The sequence below is a fragment of the Argopecten irradians genome, chromosome 6 (genome assembly GCF_041381155.1).
Source record: "Argopecten irradians isolate NY chromosome 6, Ai_NY, whole genome shotgun sequence".
NCBI lineage: Eukaryota > Metazoa > Mollusca > Bivalvia > Pectinida > Pectinidae > Argopecten > Argopecten irradians.
The window spans coordinates 45,388,154-45,407,260 of NC_091139.1; the positions used below are offsets into that span (position 1 = coordinate 45,388,154).

At 35.3% G+C, this 19,107-nt stretch overlaps 2 protein-coding genes across 2 annotated transcripts; one reads left to right on the forward strand and one right to left on the reverse strand.

Annotated features, from left to right (window-relative positions):
* The first annotated feature begins 1,218 nt into the window (after positions 1-1,218).
* Positions 1,219-5,379, forward strand: LOC138326044 (uncharacterized). The gene is made up of 2 exons (XM_069272158.1): positions 1,219-1,868; positions 3,814-5,379. The coding sequence occupies exons 1-2, from the start codon at positions 1,435-1,437 to the stop codon at positions 4,721-4,723; spliced, it is 1,344 nt and encodes a 447-aa protein (XP_069128259.1). The 5' UTR covers positions 1,219-1,434; the 3' UTR covers positions 4,724-5,379.
* Positions 5,380-6,282: 903 nt separating this feature from the next.
* LOC138326043 (uncharacterized) lies at positions 6,283-14,466 on the reverse strand. The gene is made up of 5 exons (XM_069272157.1): positions 12,897-14,466; positions 11,964-12,428; positions 9,401-10,576; positions 8,848-8,963; positions 6,283-8,404 (listed from the first exon to the last, which is right to left on the reverse strand). The coding sequence occupies exons 1-5, from the start codon at positions 13,413-13,415 to the stop codon at positions 7,354-7,356; spliced, it is 3,327 nt and encodes a 1,108-aa protein (XP_069128258.1). The 5' UTR covers positions 13,416-14,466; the 3' UTR covers positions 6,283-7,353.
* Positions 14,467-19,107: the final 4,641 nt, after the last annotated feature.

The following is a 19,107-nucleotide window of genomic DNA, read 5'->3' on the forward strand; positions in this document are numbered from 1 at the left end:
AAAAGCATTTAATTATAGGCTATAAGTCTACAAGACATCCTTCTTATTTGATTTACATATTAATACTACAGTGAATATTAAAATTAAAAAAAAAAAAAGAAAAATTCTATTGGACTTTGCATTTTAAAAGCAGAAAACGATAATGGTCCTCAATATTTTGTAAACTCCCAAAAGGACATGTTTGTCCCCCCCCCCCCCCCCTCGAAGAGTACTAATCTCAATAAAGCCGTGTTATTGAAATGAGTGAATTTTTAACCTTGAAAAATTCTGATGTCAGTAGTCAGTACTGGCATCAAAGTGTGAATTAAAAAAATGTAAATGAATTGACGTCCACACAAAGGTACATCCGGGCGCTCAAAGGTACAACTCCTATATCTGTACACATAAACATTGAGGGAACACAGCCGCTTGCGATGTTTGTTTACATTTTATTGTAATAAATAGTACGACAATCCGAGAACTATTGCGTTATTTACATTTCGAAAAGTGTAAATAAAAATATTTTACAATAATTTACAATTTTAAACATATGGTATTCATATATTTTACTCTGTTTATACTCCATTTTCGACCGCCACGAGAAAACACGGTCGCCATTACGTATAAACATTGACAGATATATTGCAAATATCAATTTGAAACTACAAATTAAATTCAAAGTCACCCAAAATATAATTATAAGCACTTACTGTTTTCGAAGGGTTTCTTGATAAAACACCTTACGATGTGTGATTAGTGCAAAATTTAACATTTGCTTTCGTAGGTTACCCCAAGCCCACGGCAGCCATTACAGTACAACCGAGAACCCGAATTTCGTCCATTTTCAGTGTCATAAAATTACGTATTCTGGTTAATATTTTTGTCATCAATTTTGGGATTTAGTTTATAACATACAAATGAGTCAGTTTGTAGGTTAATTATATCATATTTTTAAACAAAACTTTGAGTATTTAGGATTCTCGAAGCCGTGCGCAATGTATCCTGGTCGGCATTTACGTACAGTACTACGATCTGTAATTTATATCAATTTAAATGAAGTCTACCTAATATGTATTCAAATTATATAAAATTAATACCATTTCAATGAAGACTTAACACAGCAGTCCATGGCATAACAGCGGCTGAAAATGAAATATTAAAAATAAAATATGCAGCATGAAAGTGAACGATTTCACCATATATTATTTTTCGAGATCGGCAGCCATACATGTACCATTCTCCTCTATCAGAGTTACTTCCCTTCATTTCACTCTGTCAGTACCTCTGATATATCCTGCGAGATTTTCTGGAGTGAGGCTCGGTCACGTGACCCTTCTAAGCCAATCAGTGCTTTACGTTATAAAAGTGTCGCGAACAATTTTCCAGCTGTGAAAAAAGGCTTCGACCAATCACAGCCCCGCTTGCAAACGCTGTTCGGCATAGGCGGCGAGTAAAATGGACGACCAAGATGAGCGAAGAGTATGCGATTTCTTTTCTATCGACAGCCTACATACACACCAGAAGGAAGTTTTATCGACTATCCTACGTGGTAAGGACGTTTTCCTGTCGACTACAACTGGAAGCGGCAAGTCACTGTGCTATCAGGCTATACCAGTGTTGACTGAAAAGTTGGTACTTGTAATTTCACCTTTGATTAGCATCATGAAGGAACAGTCGGAGTTTCTGTCTGCATTAGGGATCAGATCCACCTATATTGGTAAAGATGACGAGGAGAAAGCGTCCATATTTAAAGGGGATTTCTCAGTAGTATATGCGTGCCCCGAAAGGTTACTTGGTGAAGAGATGTGGAGAGGCTTGTTGCTGTCGGATGTATATCGCCAGAGATTGGGGGCCGTAGTAGTGGATGAAGCGCACACGGTTTTGCAGTGGTATGTATATTTTATACAAAATGTATGTGTGTGTATGAAATGATCTCATTATAAGTCTCATGAGAGTAAAAAAACATGAACAGAACATGTGCAGATATGACTAGATTGAAAACTGTGGAAATATATGTTTTAACAGTTGTTGATATTATGCAATGTATGCTCCTCTATAGCAACTCCACTTGAAATCATTTTCAACCAAACACTGAAGGAAGGGACTATCCCCGATCAATGGAAACAAGCTCGAGTATGTGCTATTTATAAAAAGGGGGATAAAAGTGCAGCGGGAAACTACAGGCCTGTTAGTTTAACCTCAGTCATATGCAAGGTCATGGAGACTCTAGTGAGAGAACATATAAACAAATTCATGCGTATTAATGGTCTATTTTCACCCATGCAATATGGCTTCATATCAGGACGATCAACGTCCCTACAACTCCTAGAGGTATTAGACAAGTGGACTGAAGCCATAGATAAGGGATTGGGGATAGACTGTGTATACATGGATTATCAAAAAGCTTTCGACACAGTGCCACACAGACGGCTAACCAACAAGCTACGCGCGTACAATATCTCGAACCAAATCATTAACTGGATAACATGTTTCCTAACTGGACGTAAACAACACGTCTCAATTAAGGAAACCAATTCCGAATGGACAGAAGTATCATCTGGAATCCCACAGGGGTCAGTTCTTGGTCCACTACTGTTTGTTATATTTGTCAACGATCTACCGGAAATAGTCAACTCTGACATGTACCTGTTTGCGGATGACACCAAGATATTTAAAATAATAAGTAAGCGAGAAGATGAATGTACACTACAGAAGGATCTCGTGACAATGGGGACCTGGAGCGATACTTGGCTGTTGAGAATGCATCCTGAAAAATGTAAACACATGCACATAGGTCGACACCAGCGTATCATGGAAGGAGCAACAGGGACATATAAATTACTAGGAAACAACCTCATGAAAACGGACAAGGAAAAGGATATTGGAGTAACTATTGATAACGAGCTAACATTTGATAACCATATAAGCGAAAAAGTAAATAAGGCCAATCAGATTTTTGGCCTACTTAGAAGAACTTTCAATTTCATGAACTCTAAATCTTTCATCCCATTATATAAAAGTTTGGTAAGAACACAACTGGATTACGCAAGCTCGGTATGGGCCCCGTTCAAGGTTAAGGACATCGACAGACTAGAAGCTGTTCAACGCAGAGCAACGAAGAGTCTTCCAGGAATGGGCAATCTAACATACCCAGAAAGGCTTAAGAATACTGAAGCTCCCAACATTGTCATACCGACGTGCCAGAGGAGATATGATAGAACTTTATAAAATGATAAACGGCATATACGACAAAGAAGCATGTACCTTCATACAACTCTGGAAGGATGTAGCAGAAAGACACAGTAACAGAGGAAACTCGAAAATGCTCTTCCCACAACAAGCCAAAACCCAGCTGCGAAGCAACGCCTTCAAAATTCGAACTGTCAAACTTTGGAACAGTCTACCAGAAAGCGTCGTCTCAGCGCCTAATATCAACACCTTTAAAAATAGATTAGATAAAAACTGGCAAAATCAGGACATAGTATACAACTACAAAGGAAATATCACTGGAAGTGATCCTTAAATTATGTAAATGATGGACCTTGAGTCCGGTGAAGAGGAACTTACACGTTCCTGTACTGGAAATAAATCTTATCTTATCTTATCTTAATGTTAGAAAATTGTTTCTAATAAAAAAGTTTTAATTCCATGCATGATGATTTGATCACTTCTTCAATTATTTTAACACCCCCTCCCCTCAAGCAATCATGACATTTACTGTTAAGATTTTAACTAAATTTACCTACATATGTATTTTTATTTGGTTTTGTTACATTAAAATTTAATAATTTCCCCCACAAACTCTATATCTTTATCTTTTCTGATGTTTTACAGGGGTGAAGAAAGGCATGCAGAAAGTGCGTTCAGAGGATGGTTCGGGAAGTTAGGGGAAATTCGGTCGCTTTGCCCAGATGCTCCAGTGATGGTACTCACAGCAACAGCCAGTAAAAAGAACAGGTTAGGGATATGTGCAAAGCTCTGTTTAAAATCACCAATGGAATATATCCAGTGTCCGGATCGTCCCAACATTAAACTAAATGTGAAACTGTGTAATTCTAACATGGATGTTGCGGACATGATGCAGTGGGCAATTTCAGGGTTGCAGGAGGAAAGGAACAATTTTCCAAGACATGTGGTTTTTACCAGAACAATCAGGGAATGTGCTGCCCTCTACAATGCTCTGAGATTACAGATTCCCGGTCTCCAGCATCTTTATCAGATGTATCATTCCTGTACACTGAACCGGATTAAGGAATCGATTACTGCAGACATGGGATCCAATACAGGACAAATCCGCATCCTTATTTGTACCAACGCAGCAGGTATGGGTGTAAATTTTAAAGGTGTATCCCATGTGGTCAACTTTGGCTCCCCCATTGAACTGGACACATTTGTACAGCAAATTGGACGTGCTGGTCGAGATGGTGCGTACTCTGATCATATTCTCATATGTACTAAAAGACAACTGGCAAAGGTGGACAGTGACATGAAGGACTATTCCTTAAACAATTCTGCATGCCGTCGCAGTCATTTGATGAAAAACTACACAACAACTTTTTCGTCAGATGTCAAAGGACACAAATGTTGTGATATATGTTCAGTGAACTGTGTTTGTGATGAAGCCGATTGTCTTGCTGATCAGTTTCGGCATGCAGCTTTACTCTATTCTTCTACAGACAGTACCAGTGATGAGGACACTGATGATGACATTACGCATGATGGTGACGACACGGACAGTGAGTGATAGCGAACTGGTGAATAATTTCTTGGATTACTGATGATGACAAATGATGGTGACAACATCGATATCAGTGATAGTGAATTCGAAGTGAACAATTTCTTGGATTACCGTGACTTGCTATAATATCTCTTTTGTTACACAATAAGGCAACTTTAATTTTATTATCGCCTTTGAACTGGTTAAAGTCATGCTGTTGCATATGTTTCAATTGATTTTTCAGTTTTATGTTACAAAATGAATTCATCAATAATTCATGAAGGTATAGATGTTAAACTAGGATACATGGATAAGAGAAAAGGAATAATTTTATGTGCTAGATCTTGGCATTTTTAACAAATAGCTCAAATGATATTTATGGGTCTGGAATTGTTTCTAATAGTATTACCCTACAGTGTATTCCAATTGGTTTGCAAAAATGCCCGTTACACTATATATGTTCATGATCATAATGCAACTAATTGTGAAAGTGTTTAATATTGGAGTAAAATGAATTTTTGTATGAAGATAATTAGAAATTTAAGAATATTTTGAATATATACATATATGTGGCTTTCACAGGCAAATGAGATCTCTCTTTATTGTTTTTACTGTTGATATTGATATTAGTGTGTGGTTGTTTTTTAAACAAAGTCATGGATGAATTAAAGAAGTTAACTGATGATTTTTTTTTATTGTGTTATCTTTATGGGTATGTCAACTCATGTGTTAAATACGACTCGTTTCTTGACATCTAAAGGAGTGCTTCAACATAATTTCTGCAAAATGAAGGAAACACATACATCTGATCAATTTATTTTTGACAAAAAAACAAGCTTGTTTCCTGTGTCCTGACACTCACCTCCATATACCCTATGGTTTTTTTAGCTGAAATGGGAAACACAACTATAATTTTATTTGGCCTCTGTTATTTATTGAAACTAACATTTAATTTTTTTGAAAGTGGTGTTTTTAAAGTACATGGTCAGCAGGTCTTAAGTCGAAACTTGGTATGGATGCATTTGTCAAATACCAATTACATAGCTTGTCTTACTTTATCACATAATCCGTCTGTTATCCAGTGAATTTGCCCGTGTTCGTATACGACAGTGGAGCATTTTTGACTGGCTGTTCAAAACTCGATACCAAAAACAAAAAGGTATCAAAAGAAAAGTTCATACCTTTTTGAAAAGGAAAGCAAACAAGCTTAAGGAATACGGGAATAATTAGTGTTATTTTATATATAAAAAAAAATTAGTTTAATGTTTTTCAATATTTATTTCATAGACAATGGATCTAATTAACAAGTTCTATGGACCAGCCAGGTTTTTTTATGGCCAGTGTCGCTTTCGAACACTGGCGTTACAAAATGACTTGCAAAAAGTACATCATATGAAAGTATCTTAAATGAGTTTTCATTTCATATGAGATTAACGAAACTCGTTCCGCAGTTTCCATTTTTGTTCGAAAAAATAAAAACTTCTAAGGCTCGTTTCATAAAATCTCATATGAAATGAAAACTCATTTAAGATCCCATATATATTTACAGATAAATATATTAACCATGTTCTAGGCACTGGTGGTTGTGATCATAGAATTACTGATCAGATTTACACAATGCATGTACATGTGTGGAACCATATTGAAGACAAAGAGTTGAATATCTTTCAAGTTCTCAATTTATTATGACAAAATTAAAACATCAAAGATTTCAATATTACAAAACAAAAATACGTGGTCATCACTAAATGTGTTGAAAAACATAAAAATGATGAGCGTTTATGCTTTAAGCAGCATCATCATGACAATGAGATCATCAGAAAATTTTTAAATACTTAAATATTCAGTTTCAACAAACAACTTCCACACTCTGAAATATGCTATATTATAGACATTATGATTATACCAAAAACAACATCATGACAATGCAATGAGATCATCAGGAAATCTTTAAAAAATATTAAATTATTGGTTTAAATTTCATTCAAACAATCACCTGTTACACAAAACTGTGAAATTTACAAAGAATATCTACAACTCAAATATGTCATACAGGAACACATCTTATTTGGACAAAAAACTTCCACACTCTGAAAAATGCCATATTAATATGTATTAAAGACATCATAATTATGCCTAAAACAATATCATGACAATGATATCATAATGGAAATCTTTAAATATTCTTAAATAATCAGTTTAAATTTCATTCAAACAAACAAGTACGAGATCAACATGAAAATCTTTAAATATTCTTAAATAATCAGTTTGAATTTCATTCAAACAAACAACTACCACACAAAACTCTTGAAATAAATCAAATATCTTAAGTATTTCCACAACCCACACTGTATGTCATACAGCATCGTTACTGACAATGTTCATCAGGAAATCTTTCTTGACACATTTAACGTACAACTGTAAAAAAAAACTCTCGAAGAGTCTCATCTTTGTAACTCCCACAACAGGTGTTAACTATTACAGATCAAAAAAAAGAATCTCATATGAAATTCTTAATCAATTGGAGTCAATGTACATATCACATGATAATTTGATGACATAATGACAAGTTTTCCAAGAACTTTTGTATCGATTGTTATACAAAACATCACACAAAGTTACCTAGCTCATTCTAACAAGACCATGTACACTGCACACTACAAGCACATTTCAACCGAAGCACGTTTGCGTTGAATGGCCTGCCAGGCGAATTCTTTCGAAGGATCTAGTTTTTTCATGGGGGAATTGAATTGTTCAAAACCTTGAAACTGTTGGTCTGAAAGGAGTGCATTCGACAACAAGAGTTCTTCGGCCATGCTGCTGATATCCTCAACCTTTGACGGTTTACCATGTTTCCCTGATCTTTTGTGGCACTTAGATTCCCTCATAAGCCTGTCAAGGATTGAATCTGTCACATTTGTAGTTTGACACGCCATTTGTGCAGAGTCAAATGTCACATTGGCACCCTGTGTACGCAGTTTCTTTTTAATGGTTTTCACCATCACCTCTACCAAATTGTCATTGGCAATGTTTTCTCCATGACCCCCATTCATGTTTGTGGATATATTCCACTTGTACTCCTCAGCAGCACGTGGTGTCAGAATAACATTGATGTAGGCCAAGTACCTCCACAGCCACAACCTGTACTTTGTATGTCCACTTACACCAGCAACCAAATGCTCAAACTTTGCATTCCTAGCCAATCTCTCCCCATCACCATACTTGATGGCCTGATAGGTACTTCGAAGTAACAGGGTCAAGTACATGAAGGAAAATGTGACGTTGGATGGTTCACTGGATGATGATGATGACGACGACGACGAACTTTCCTGTGGAAGGAATTCCCACTGATGAACATCTGTGAGGTGTTTTCTTAGTGATTTCACCCTTTTGTACCTGCGCTGACAATGAAAGCAAATGTAGTGTCCGGTAGCCTGGTCCTTCATTTCTTCCACTGAACTTTCTTCTGCATCTTTTTCCATTAGAATGTCAGACAGCTGGGCCCAAACACTGCTGTCACTTCCATCAGTTATCTGCTTTACAAGACTTCGGCATTGGTCGTAGAGCCATTCTTTTTTCTGATGATCAGTCAAAAGCAAAGGTGGCGGTTGGTTTTTGGTAGGCTGTTCATCTGTTACACCAAAGTGTTTCTTTGCCAAGGCCACTATGTGTGCATCAAGAGCATCCTCGAGAAAATTATGGTGTGGCCTGTAATAACAGAATACATTGTATATCAGCCTATAATACAAATTTATACAGATGTAAATAACTCTGATTGATTAATATTGATTACTGATTACTTCCCTTTGTTTTACAAAAACTAAATGGGGATAGACAATGCTATAATTTGCCAGAGTTGGGATAGACAATGCTGTAATTTTAATTTGCCAGAGTTAAATGTATCATCACATTTATACATTGGTAATATCTGAATAAAATTAAGGCTTATATTAATTACTGAAATCAAATGCAATAATAATTCAGGGAAAACAAAACTAAAACAAATCTGCGATCGATCTCTAACATATATATATATATCATTGTACAATTATAACGTTTTCATTCGTATAATATATACATGTAATTAGTTATTGTGGTTGTATACACCGTAAAAGAAATGATTGATATTCCAATAATTCATCATAACTAACCTAAATTTGTTCACAACAGAATCTGCCCCACTGACATCTCTGCGGTTTACAATATTGCGTAGCTGCCAAAGCGTACCCCTGTCTGCAGTCTGTTTGTAAAATGTCTGGTAGATGAGCTGAAAGAAAATGATACATGAAAATATAAAAAAATATTTATATGTTTGTGTGTGTAAAGAAAAACATATTGACAAACAATCATTTGAATATGAAAAACATCATTTTTCATATAATATATACAAGATTTAGAGATATTCCTTGTTTATGAAAAGACTACCATTGAATTAATTATTGTTTTACTCAACAGTGACCAAGAAGGCTTGTTGATCTTAGGTGTTATACCCTTTCTAGCTAGATATATTCATAATCAGTAACCAGTTAATTTGAAATTCTATGGAGTAACTTAGCCACAATAATATATATATACTACACTTGGCATGAGTGAAAATCCAACCTAGATATCATATATAACAATAGTAGATGTAATACACACAAATACAGTCTAAATGTTGTTATTACTATATATATAATACACTTCTATACATAAAATACATACCAGCACAAAGTTCATAACACGATGAAAACCTTCTGGGCGATGAATGAAGCCACCAAGTCTTTCAAAATCTGTTTCACCATTTGCCATGGCTTGCTGTGCACTGTAGGCTCTTTCGTTTGTTAAAACATCTCCTCCGAACACAATATTCTGTATCACCTTTGGCTTGGTTCCATGTGTGTGAGGGACAAATTTCTGTTGGATCCGGTTGAGTATGGTGATGATTCCTTCACTGTCATTTTCGCTTCTATCTATCAGTTCACAAAGCATGTATTCTGACTTCTTGCTCATCTCCTCCATGTACTTATGTTCCAGACAGGACGGCACAAGGTATGCATACTGTTTCAAGAAAGTAACATGTTCTGTAACTGTTTTAGCAACGAAGTGTATAAAATCCGTCTCCAAAGATGAAACATCATCTACTGAGGGAACAAACAGGGATGTTGGAGCAGTTGAAACAGTCATCTGTGGTGCATCATTTGAGAGGTGGTGGGCATGCACACGTTTGTTGACAGCACAGTATAGAAACCAGTGCAAACTCTTTCTTTGGCTGTCCTTGGTCATTTGATTTGGTGTAATGGATATATCAAAATTGTCCCCAATAATCTCAAAGGGCACACATGTACACGACTGATCCAATGTGGTACTACCAGGAGAAGGCAGTGTGGGTATCTGAAGTCTTGTGATGTCAGAACTCGGATTTGTGATGCCAGAACTCAGTTTTACGATGTCAGAACTCGGTTTGATGATGTCAGAACTCAGTTTGATGATGTCAGAACTCGGTTTGATGATGTCAGAACTCAGTTTGGTGATGTCAGAACCTAGTTGAGAGGTAGGAAAGTTGAAGTGTTCATTTCCACGCAGGGATGGTTCCAGAGAGTTCAAATCTACGACGATGAGATTCATGAATGATGAGCAGTATAGTGGTTGTTGTAATGCAAACACTGTAGATGGATTGATGACAGTTTCAACATTCTTTAGCTGGCTATCAATTTCAATGGACTTCACCGATACCGTTTCCTTCACTTTTTTCACCTGCACGTGTCTTTCAATGTCTCTGACAGAATTCTCCACTCTAGCAGAAATCAAATGTCTATGGTGTGCAACAATGGCCTTCTTTTTCTTGTAAACTGTTGACGGTGAAACAGACACTCCCAGCTTGTGAAGAACATCTATTGTCTGTAAAAATTGAATTGAATTTTGAATTAAAATATTGTTAAAAAATTTAAGTAACAGTTATTAAAATAGATTAAACTTTTATAAAACTAGATTACACCTTTTTCTTTGTAATAGTGCATTAACTGACTGTGCATCATCCAACCAATACAGATTTCAATTGCAAAGAAACAAATCTCATATCAGGCTTTGTCAGTTAAGTACTAGTGTATACGTGCAAGTACATTTAAACTTCAATTGGTGTTGTTTTACATACGCATAGTAATATATATATACATGTATAACTGAAGTGTCCTGTATGTGTGAACGTCTAATTTGTTGGTTTTACCTTAAACTTATTAGCAAGTGTGTTATCATATTTTGAAAAGGGTCATATTGTAGTAGCTGGTGGCTACCTAATTAATAGTAAAGGAATTGGGTAAAGTATATATGTTGCGCAAGGATATAAATTTAACCATGAAAATACTGTTTCATTTGTGAGCTTCCCAAACAAAATTTCATGGCGAGTTGAACACACTCAGTTCTATTTCACATCAGGTTATAAACCATTAATACTCCATCCGATTATAATCATCAATCAATGTTTACACTGCCAATGACAAAAGTTCAATTTATCGGAGAGTAGAGTTTACTTCCAATACTATTATTACACGTGTATTATGTATAAAAATCCTCATACATCAGAGTTACTTCCCTTCATTTTCAATGACATATTTAGCATGGCGCTTGACACAGCCAATACACAGTCTACATATAGATATGCAATCTTAAGTCATACTAAACGCGTTAATTCTGCAAAATCTGTGCTTTAGTACCACTACCACTTCAAGATTTACTTAAGAAAAGAAAGAGTTTGAAAATCATATTTTTGTCACCATTTACAGGTAGAAAAAAAAAATCATTTAAAAAACCTAGTTAATAATTATAGCTATGCAGAAATGAAACTAAAACAAGGTATGAGTGGTAATTATAACTAAAATGAATCTTAGGATTGTTCAGGAAATCAGGTCTAATTATATATAATATAATGGACCACCAAAAATCAATGCAATAGGTCCTAATTATATCTTGCCAGATAAGTGAAATGTATATATATTTTTGACCTGGAATATGTATATGTAAATTTACAATAGTGGTGGTTAATAATTAGTTCTGGGAATCGCTCTGATATCCAAGATCGATTAACGGTCTTGTAACATCGATCAATAATTAATATCTTGTGGTCCTGCTGGCCACCGAATGAATAAGTTAGTGTCAACCCCATGTGTAATATATATAATCAATGATAATTAAATCACCCAAATAAATCACTTTATGATATATCCCAAAATCATTATCCAGTAGTTCAATAGTATATATTAATATTTCAGCAAATATTTTAAGTACATACCTCATTGGTTGCTCCACCTTCATCCATCACTAGTCCTGTCGCACAATGCAGTTGGTTTAACTCTGGGCACCGGCATCTTATCAAGGAAGCTCCTGCGAAGATCACAGCTGGATTGAAGCCCTCGTCGAAGGATCCAGAGTTTGAAATGGTTCTTAAAACATGTGCAAACAACGGAGATGTCTGTTCCCATTCTTTCAGGATGACGTTTAAATCTAAAGATTTAATATCCTCAGGTGTTACCTTTCTCAACTCTGAACTGTTGGTTTTCTTTGTAATTAATTTACATTCTTTTTCCAGTTGCTTAAGAAAGCAGTTTTCCAATTCATTTCTAAAAGTTTCCTGCTTAAGAAGAAGACGTGCTACATGCTGTGAGGTGCGTCCTTTGGCAATGGCCTGACAAATGACTTGAAATTCTTTGTCTTTCACTCTGGTTGTCTGGATTTGCCCTCCATTACTGGTTAAAATCTGAAAAAAATTAACGCACTTATATTTTCCTGTACAAATATGATTTATGCTATATAATATGCCTATATAAATGGACTAATTTTAGTTATCGATCATGATCATATCCCAGACGCATCAACATTCAGATTTATAAATTAAATATACAAAAAAATAATTATATACTTGTTAATAATAATCACATATAGACACCTGCTTATATCAGGATAACTTGCCCAAGATAAGTTATGCATAATGGACTGATCTCATCAAAAAAAAATTATCATAATTTTCATTCACATTCATTATACAGATGCTATATATATTAAAACAATAATTAAACACTACAAATCTTAAAGGACATATGAGTGACATTATATATAATTATATAATTCATATATGGTCAAGTAGCTATTTTGTAATAGCGACAGTGCAGACAAGTAGATTGTCGATATAATTATAAATTAATAGATATAATGATTAATTCCTTACCTGTACATCTGAAGCATTAGTGAAAGGAACATTTGAATTCCTCGCTGGTTTCTTCACAGGGTCACTGTCTTCTGCATTGAACTCTGTTTGCGTTGATGCAGATACATAGATTGGTGTCTGAAGCCTAATAGTTGGTAATCGAATCTGTCGTGGTGATTTTAATTTAACTTTTTTCGACGACTTCGGAGTCAGCTTTAATTTCCGTTTGACACACGGATGTTTGACAGGGGTGGAAGGTAATCTTTCGATTTTTTCATACTTTAAACAATGTTTACGTAAGTCCTGAATGCACGAACTCTTTGCAGTCTCTAATTTTTCATGCAATGTCTCTATGTCCTGTTCAATTTTAATCACGCGTTTACACTTGTAAATGCAATGGTGACATACATAGCCATCCTTTGATAAAGTTCTGTCTAATAACTGGAAAACAGACTCGAACTGGTCCAAAACATTACCACACTTACGGTATGATGCCTTGGGGTCAATGTTCTGGAGGCAAATAACACATGTCTTTTCCATTTTTAGCTCCGTGATTGTTAGTATTGTCACTCATGACTGCGTTTTCATGTAAACAAATATGGCGCCGACCTGTCAAAGTTTTCGAGGATTTTTTTTGTGTGGATGGCTCTGATTGGTCAGCGCGAAATGACGCACTGCGCATGTAATCCAGAAAATATCGAAGGATAACCCAGAGGTTGGTATAGCGATAGCTTGACAGCCGATGGGTGCCGAGAATGTTATTCGCTTCCTCTAGACGATTTCTTTTCCAATCTATTGACCTCCTGTCCAAGCGTAATTCCTTTGCATCAATCGTTGAGGATTTGATTTTGTAGGCATCTCTCAAATCCATCTTGATTTTATGTTTAACCTTAACTTTTCACCAACCTCCTCATACAGTTTTAAAATTCGAGGAATAATATATAACCGGAAAGTGCGTAAGAACCACAGTAAGCACCACCATCTGATTGGCTAAATTGTTTACTTCCTGCCAAGCGGGCATGCGCATCACAGTGTAAACAAAGCGTACACGTGGTTAGATTAGTATCATATATGTCGATGTTCGTAACACATTTGTGTTATTTTATCATTTTATGAAGCCGAAGACATAAATACTGCGATCTAGTTAATACGAATATCTACTACACAGGATAGAAAACGGAACGACAAACTGTCATTGTCCGCAATGTAGAAAGGAGGTGTACATGTACTTGTACACATGCAATGTTATTACATGTGGTGCTTATAATTTATGGTATGTAGAACCAATTGATACTGCTTTATGGGATGTGATGCTGAGGCCAAATTAACAAGTGATGCTTAATATATGGGGGTTTGTTTTGAGGCAAATTAAATATATTATGGGGTTTGGGGCTTAAAATGTGATTTCTTATACCAATTTATTACAACACACATGTATGGTGCTTATGCCAAATTGCATGTGGTGCTTATATAGATATAATTATATATGGTTTTGAGAAAGTTTGATAATATTAGGAGATGAGGTGCATGGTGATTGTTTATTCAGTCTGATAATATTGTCATGAGATGTGGTGCTAAATGTACGGCTGAATTATGCCTATTGTTACTGTTTTGTGGCATGTGGTGCTTAGACCAAATCACCTGTGGTGCTTAATTGTTTATGTTTTTTTAGACATTATAATAATGTCAGTAGATAAGGTGCATGATAATTTGGTTTTTATTCAGTCTGGTACTATTGCCATGGGATGTTATGCTAAATGCATGGTTGAATTATGCCTATTGATATTGTTTTGTGACATGTGGTGCTTAGACCATATCACCTGTGGTGCTTAATTATATATGGTTTTTTGAGACACTTTGATAGTGTTAGAAGATGAAATGCATGGTGATTGGTTTTTAATTCAGTCTGATAATATTGTCTTGGGATGTAGTACTAAATGTAAGGCTGAATTATGCCTATTGTTACCATTATGTGGCATGTGGTACGTGCTTAGACCAAATCAGCTGTGGTGCTTAAATTATTATGGTTTTTGAGACATTTTGATAATGTCAGGAGATAAAAGTGCATGATAATTTGGTTTTTATTCAGTCTGGTAAAAGTGTCTTGGGATGTAGTGCTAAATGCATGGTTGAAGTATGCCTATTGATATTGTTTTGTGATATGTGGTGCTTAGACCAAATCACCGGTGGTGCTTAATTATATATGGTTTTTGAGACACTTTGATAGTGTTAGAAGATGAAATGCATGGTGATTGGTTTTTAATTCAGTCTGATAATATTGTCTTGGGATGTAGTACTAAATGTAAGGCTGAATTATGCCTATTGTTACTATTATGTGGCATGTGGTGCTTAGACCAATTCACCTGTGGCGCTTAATTGTTTATGGTTTTTTAGACATTTTGATAATGTCAGGAGATAAGGTGCATGGTGATTGGTTTTTATTCAGTCTGGTAATATTGTCTTGGGATGTAATGCTAAATGCATGGTTGAATTATGCCTATTGTTACTATTATGTGGCATGTGGTGCTTAGACCAAATCACCCGTGGTGCTTAATTATATATGGTGTTTTAGACATTTTGATAATGTCAGGAGATAAGGTGCATGATAATTTGGTTTTTTTCAGTCTGGTAATATTGTCTTGGGATGTAGTGCTAAATGCATGGTTGAATTATGCCTATTGATATAGTTATGTGACATGTGGTGCTTAGACCAAATCACCTGTGGTGCCTAATTATATATGGTTTTGAGACACTTTGATAGTGTTAGAAGATGAAATGCATGGCGATTGTTTTTCTGTTCAGTCTGATAATATTGTCTTGGGATGTAATACTAAATGTAAGGCTGAATTATGCCTATTGTTACTATTATGTGGCATGTGGTGCTTAGACCAAATCACCTGTGGTGCTTAAATTATTATGGTTTTTGAGACATTTTGATAATGTCAGGAGATAAAAGTGCATGATAATTTGGTTTTTATTCAGTCTGGTAAAAGTGTCTTGGGATGTAGTGCTAAATGCATGGTTGAAGTATGCCTATTGATATTGTTTTGTGATATGTGGTGCTTAGACCAAATCACCGGTGGTGCTTAATTATATATGGTTTTTGAGACACTTTGATAGTGTTAGAAGATGAAATGCATGGTGATTGGTTTTTAATTCAGTCTGATAATATTGTCTTGGGATGTAGTACTAAATGTAAGGCTGAATTATGCCTATTGTTACTATTATGTGGCATGTGGTGCTTAGACCAATTCACCTGTGGCGCTTAATTGTTTATGGTTTTTTAGACATTTTGATAATGTCAGGAGATAAGGTGCATGGTGATTGGTTTTTATTCAGTCTGGTAATATTGTCTTGGGATGTAATGCTAAATGCATGGTTGAATTATGCCTATTGTTACTATTATGTGGCATGTGGTGCTTAGACCAAATCACCTGTGGTGCTTAATTATATATGGTGTTTTAGACATTTTGATAATGTCAGGAGATAAGGTGCATGATAATTTGTTTTTTTTTCAGTCTGGTAATATTGTCTTGGGATGTAGTGCTAAATGCATGGTTGAATTATGCCTATTGATATAGTTATGTGACATGTGGTGCTTAGACCAAATCACCTGTGGTGCCTAATTATATATGGTTTTGAGACACTTTGATAGTGTTAGAAGATGAAATGCATGGCGATTGTTTTTCTGTTCAGTCTGATAATATTGTCTTGGGATGTAATACTAAATGTAAGGCTGAATTATGCCTATTGTTACTATTATGTGGCATGTGGTGCTTAGACCAAATCACCTGTGGTGCTTAAATTATTATGGTTTTTGAGACATTTTGATAATGTCAGGAAATAAGGTGCATGGTGATTGGTTTTTATTCAGTCTGGTTTTTTATTCAGTCTGGTAAAAATGTCTTGGGATGTAGTGCTAAATGCATGGTTGAATTATGCCTATTGATATTGTTTTGTGACATGTGGTGCTTAGACCAAATCACCTGTGGTGCTTAATTTTTTATGGTTTTTTAGACATTTTGATAATGTCAGGAGATAAGGTGCATGGTGATTGGTTTTTATTCAGTCTGGTAAAAATGTCTTGGGATGTAGTGCTAAATGCATGGTTGAATTATGCCTATTGATATTGTTTTGTGACATGTGGTGCTTAGACCAAATCACCTGTGGTGCTTAATTTTTTATGGTTTTTTGAGACATTTTGATAATGTCAAGAGATAATGTGCATGATAATTTGGTTTTTATTCAGTCTGGTAATATTGTCTTGGGATGTAATGCTAAATGCATGGTTGAATTATGCCTATTGTTACTATTATGTGGCATGTGGTGCTTAGACCAAATCACCTGTGGTGCTTAATTATATATGGTTTTTTAGACATTTTGATAATGTCAGGAGATAAGGTGCATGATAATTTGGTTTTTTTCAGTCTGGTAATATTGTCTTGGGATGTAATGCTAAATGCATGGTTGAATTATGCCTATTGATATAGTTATGTGCATGTGGTGCTTAGACCAAATCACCTGTGGTGCTTAATTATATATGGTTTTTTGAGACACTTTGATAGTGTTAGAAGATGAAATGCATGGTGATTGGTTTTTTATTCAGTCTGATAATATTGTCTTGGGATGTAGTGCTAAATGTAAGGCTGAATTATGCCTATTGTTACTATTATGTGGCATGTGGTGCTTAGACCAAATCACCTGTGGTGCTTAATTGTTTATGGTTTTTGAGACATTTTGATAATGTCAGGAAATAAGGTGCATGGTGATTGGTTTTTATTCAGTCTGGTAAAAATGTCTTGGGATGTAGTGCTAAATGCATGGTTGAATTATGCCTATTGATATTGTTTTGTGACATGTGGTGCTTAGACCAAATCACCTGTGGTGCTTAATTATATATGGTTTTTTGAGACTTGATTTTGATAATGTCAGGAGATAAGGTGCATATAATTTGGTTTTTATTCAGTCTGGTAAAAAGTGTCTTGGGATGTAGTGCTAAATGCATGGTTGAATTATGCCTATTGATATTGTTTTGTGGCATGTGGTGCTTAGACCAAATCACCTGTGGTGCTTAACTAATATATATGGTTTTTGAGACATTTTGATAATGTCAGGAGATAAGGTGCATGGGCATTGGTTTTTATTCAGTCTGGTAATATTGTCTTGGGATGTAGTGCTAAATGCATGGTTGAATTATGCCTATTGTTACTATTATGTGGCATGTGGTGCTTAGACCAAATCACCTGTGGTGCTTAATTTTTTATGGTTTTTTAGACATTTTGATAATGTCAGGAGATAAGGTGCATATAATTTGGTTTTTATTCAGTCTGGTAATATTGTCTTGGGATGTAATGCTAAATGCATGGTTGAATTATGCCTATTGTTCTATTATGTGGCATGTGGTGCTTAGACCAAATCACCGTGGTGCTTAATTATATATGGTTTTTAGACATTTGATATGTAGAGATAAATGCATGTATTGTTTTTTATTCAGTCTGTAATATTGTCTTGGGATGTATCTAAATGAGGTGAATTATGCCTATTGTTACTATTATGTGGCATGTGGTGCTTAGACCAATTCACCTGTGGTGCTTAATTGTTATGGTTTTTTAGACATTTTGATAATGTCAGGAGATAAAGTGCATGATAATTTGGTTTTTATTCAGTCTGGTAATATTGTCTTGGGATGTAGTGCTAAATGCATGGTTGAATTATGCCTATTGTTACTATTATGTGGCATGTGGTGCTTAGACCAATTCACCTGTGGTGCTTAATTGTTTATGGTTTTTTAGACATTTTGATAATGTCAGGAGATAAGGTGCATGGTGATTGGTTTTTATTCAGTCTGGTAATATTGTCTTGGGATGTAGTGCTAAATGCATGGTTGAATTATGCCTATTGATATAGTTATGTGACATGTGGTGCTTAGACCAAATCACCTGTGGTGCCTAATTATATATGGTTTTGAGACACTTTGATAGTGTTAGAAGATGAAATGCATGGCGATTGTTTTTCTGTTCAGTCTGATAATATTGTCTTGGGATGTAATACTAAATGTAAGGCTGAATTATGCCTATTGTTACTATTATGTGGCATGTGGTGCTTAGACCAAATCACCTGTGGTGCTTAATTATATATGGTTTTTGAGACACTTTGATAGTGTTAGGATATGAGATGCATGGTGATTGGTTTTTTATTTGAGTTTGATAATGTTAAGAGTGGTACATTAGGT

Excerpts from the sequence above, each read along its gene's own strand:
- LOC138326044 (XM_069272158.1), top strand. The coding sequence starts at position 1,435 with ATGGACGACCAAGATGAGCGAAGAGTATGCGATTTCTTTTCTATCGAC. Across the intron at positions 1,869-3,813 it reads GCGCACACGGTTTTGCAGTG|GGGTGAAGAAAGGCATGCAG; the intron begins GTATGTATATTT and ends GATGTTTTACAG.
- LOC138326043 (XM_069272157.1), bottom strand. The coding sequence starts at position 13,415 with ATGGAAAAGACATGTGTTATTTGCCTCCAGAACATTGACCCCAAGGCA. Across the intron at positions 10,577-11,963 it reads AAGGTGGAGCAACCAATGAG|ACAATAGATGTTCTTCACAA; the intron begins GTATGTACTTAA and ends CAATTTTTACAG. Across the intron at positions 8,964-9,400 it reads GTGTTATGAACTTTGTGCTG|CTCATCTACCAGACATTTTA; the intron begins GTATGTATTTTA and ends ATTTTCTTTCAG.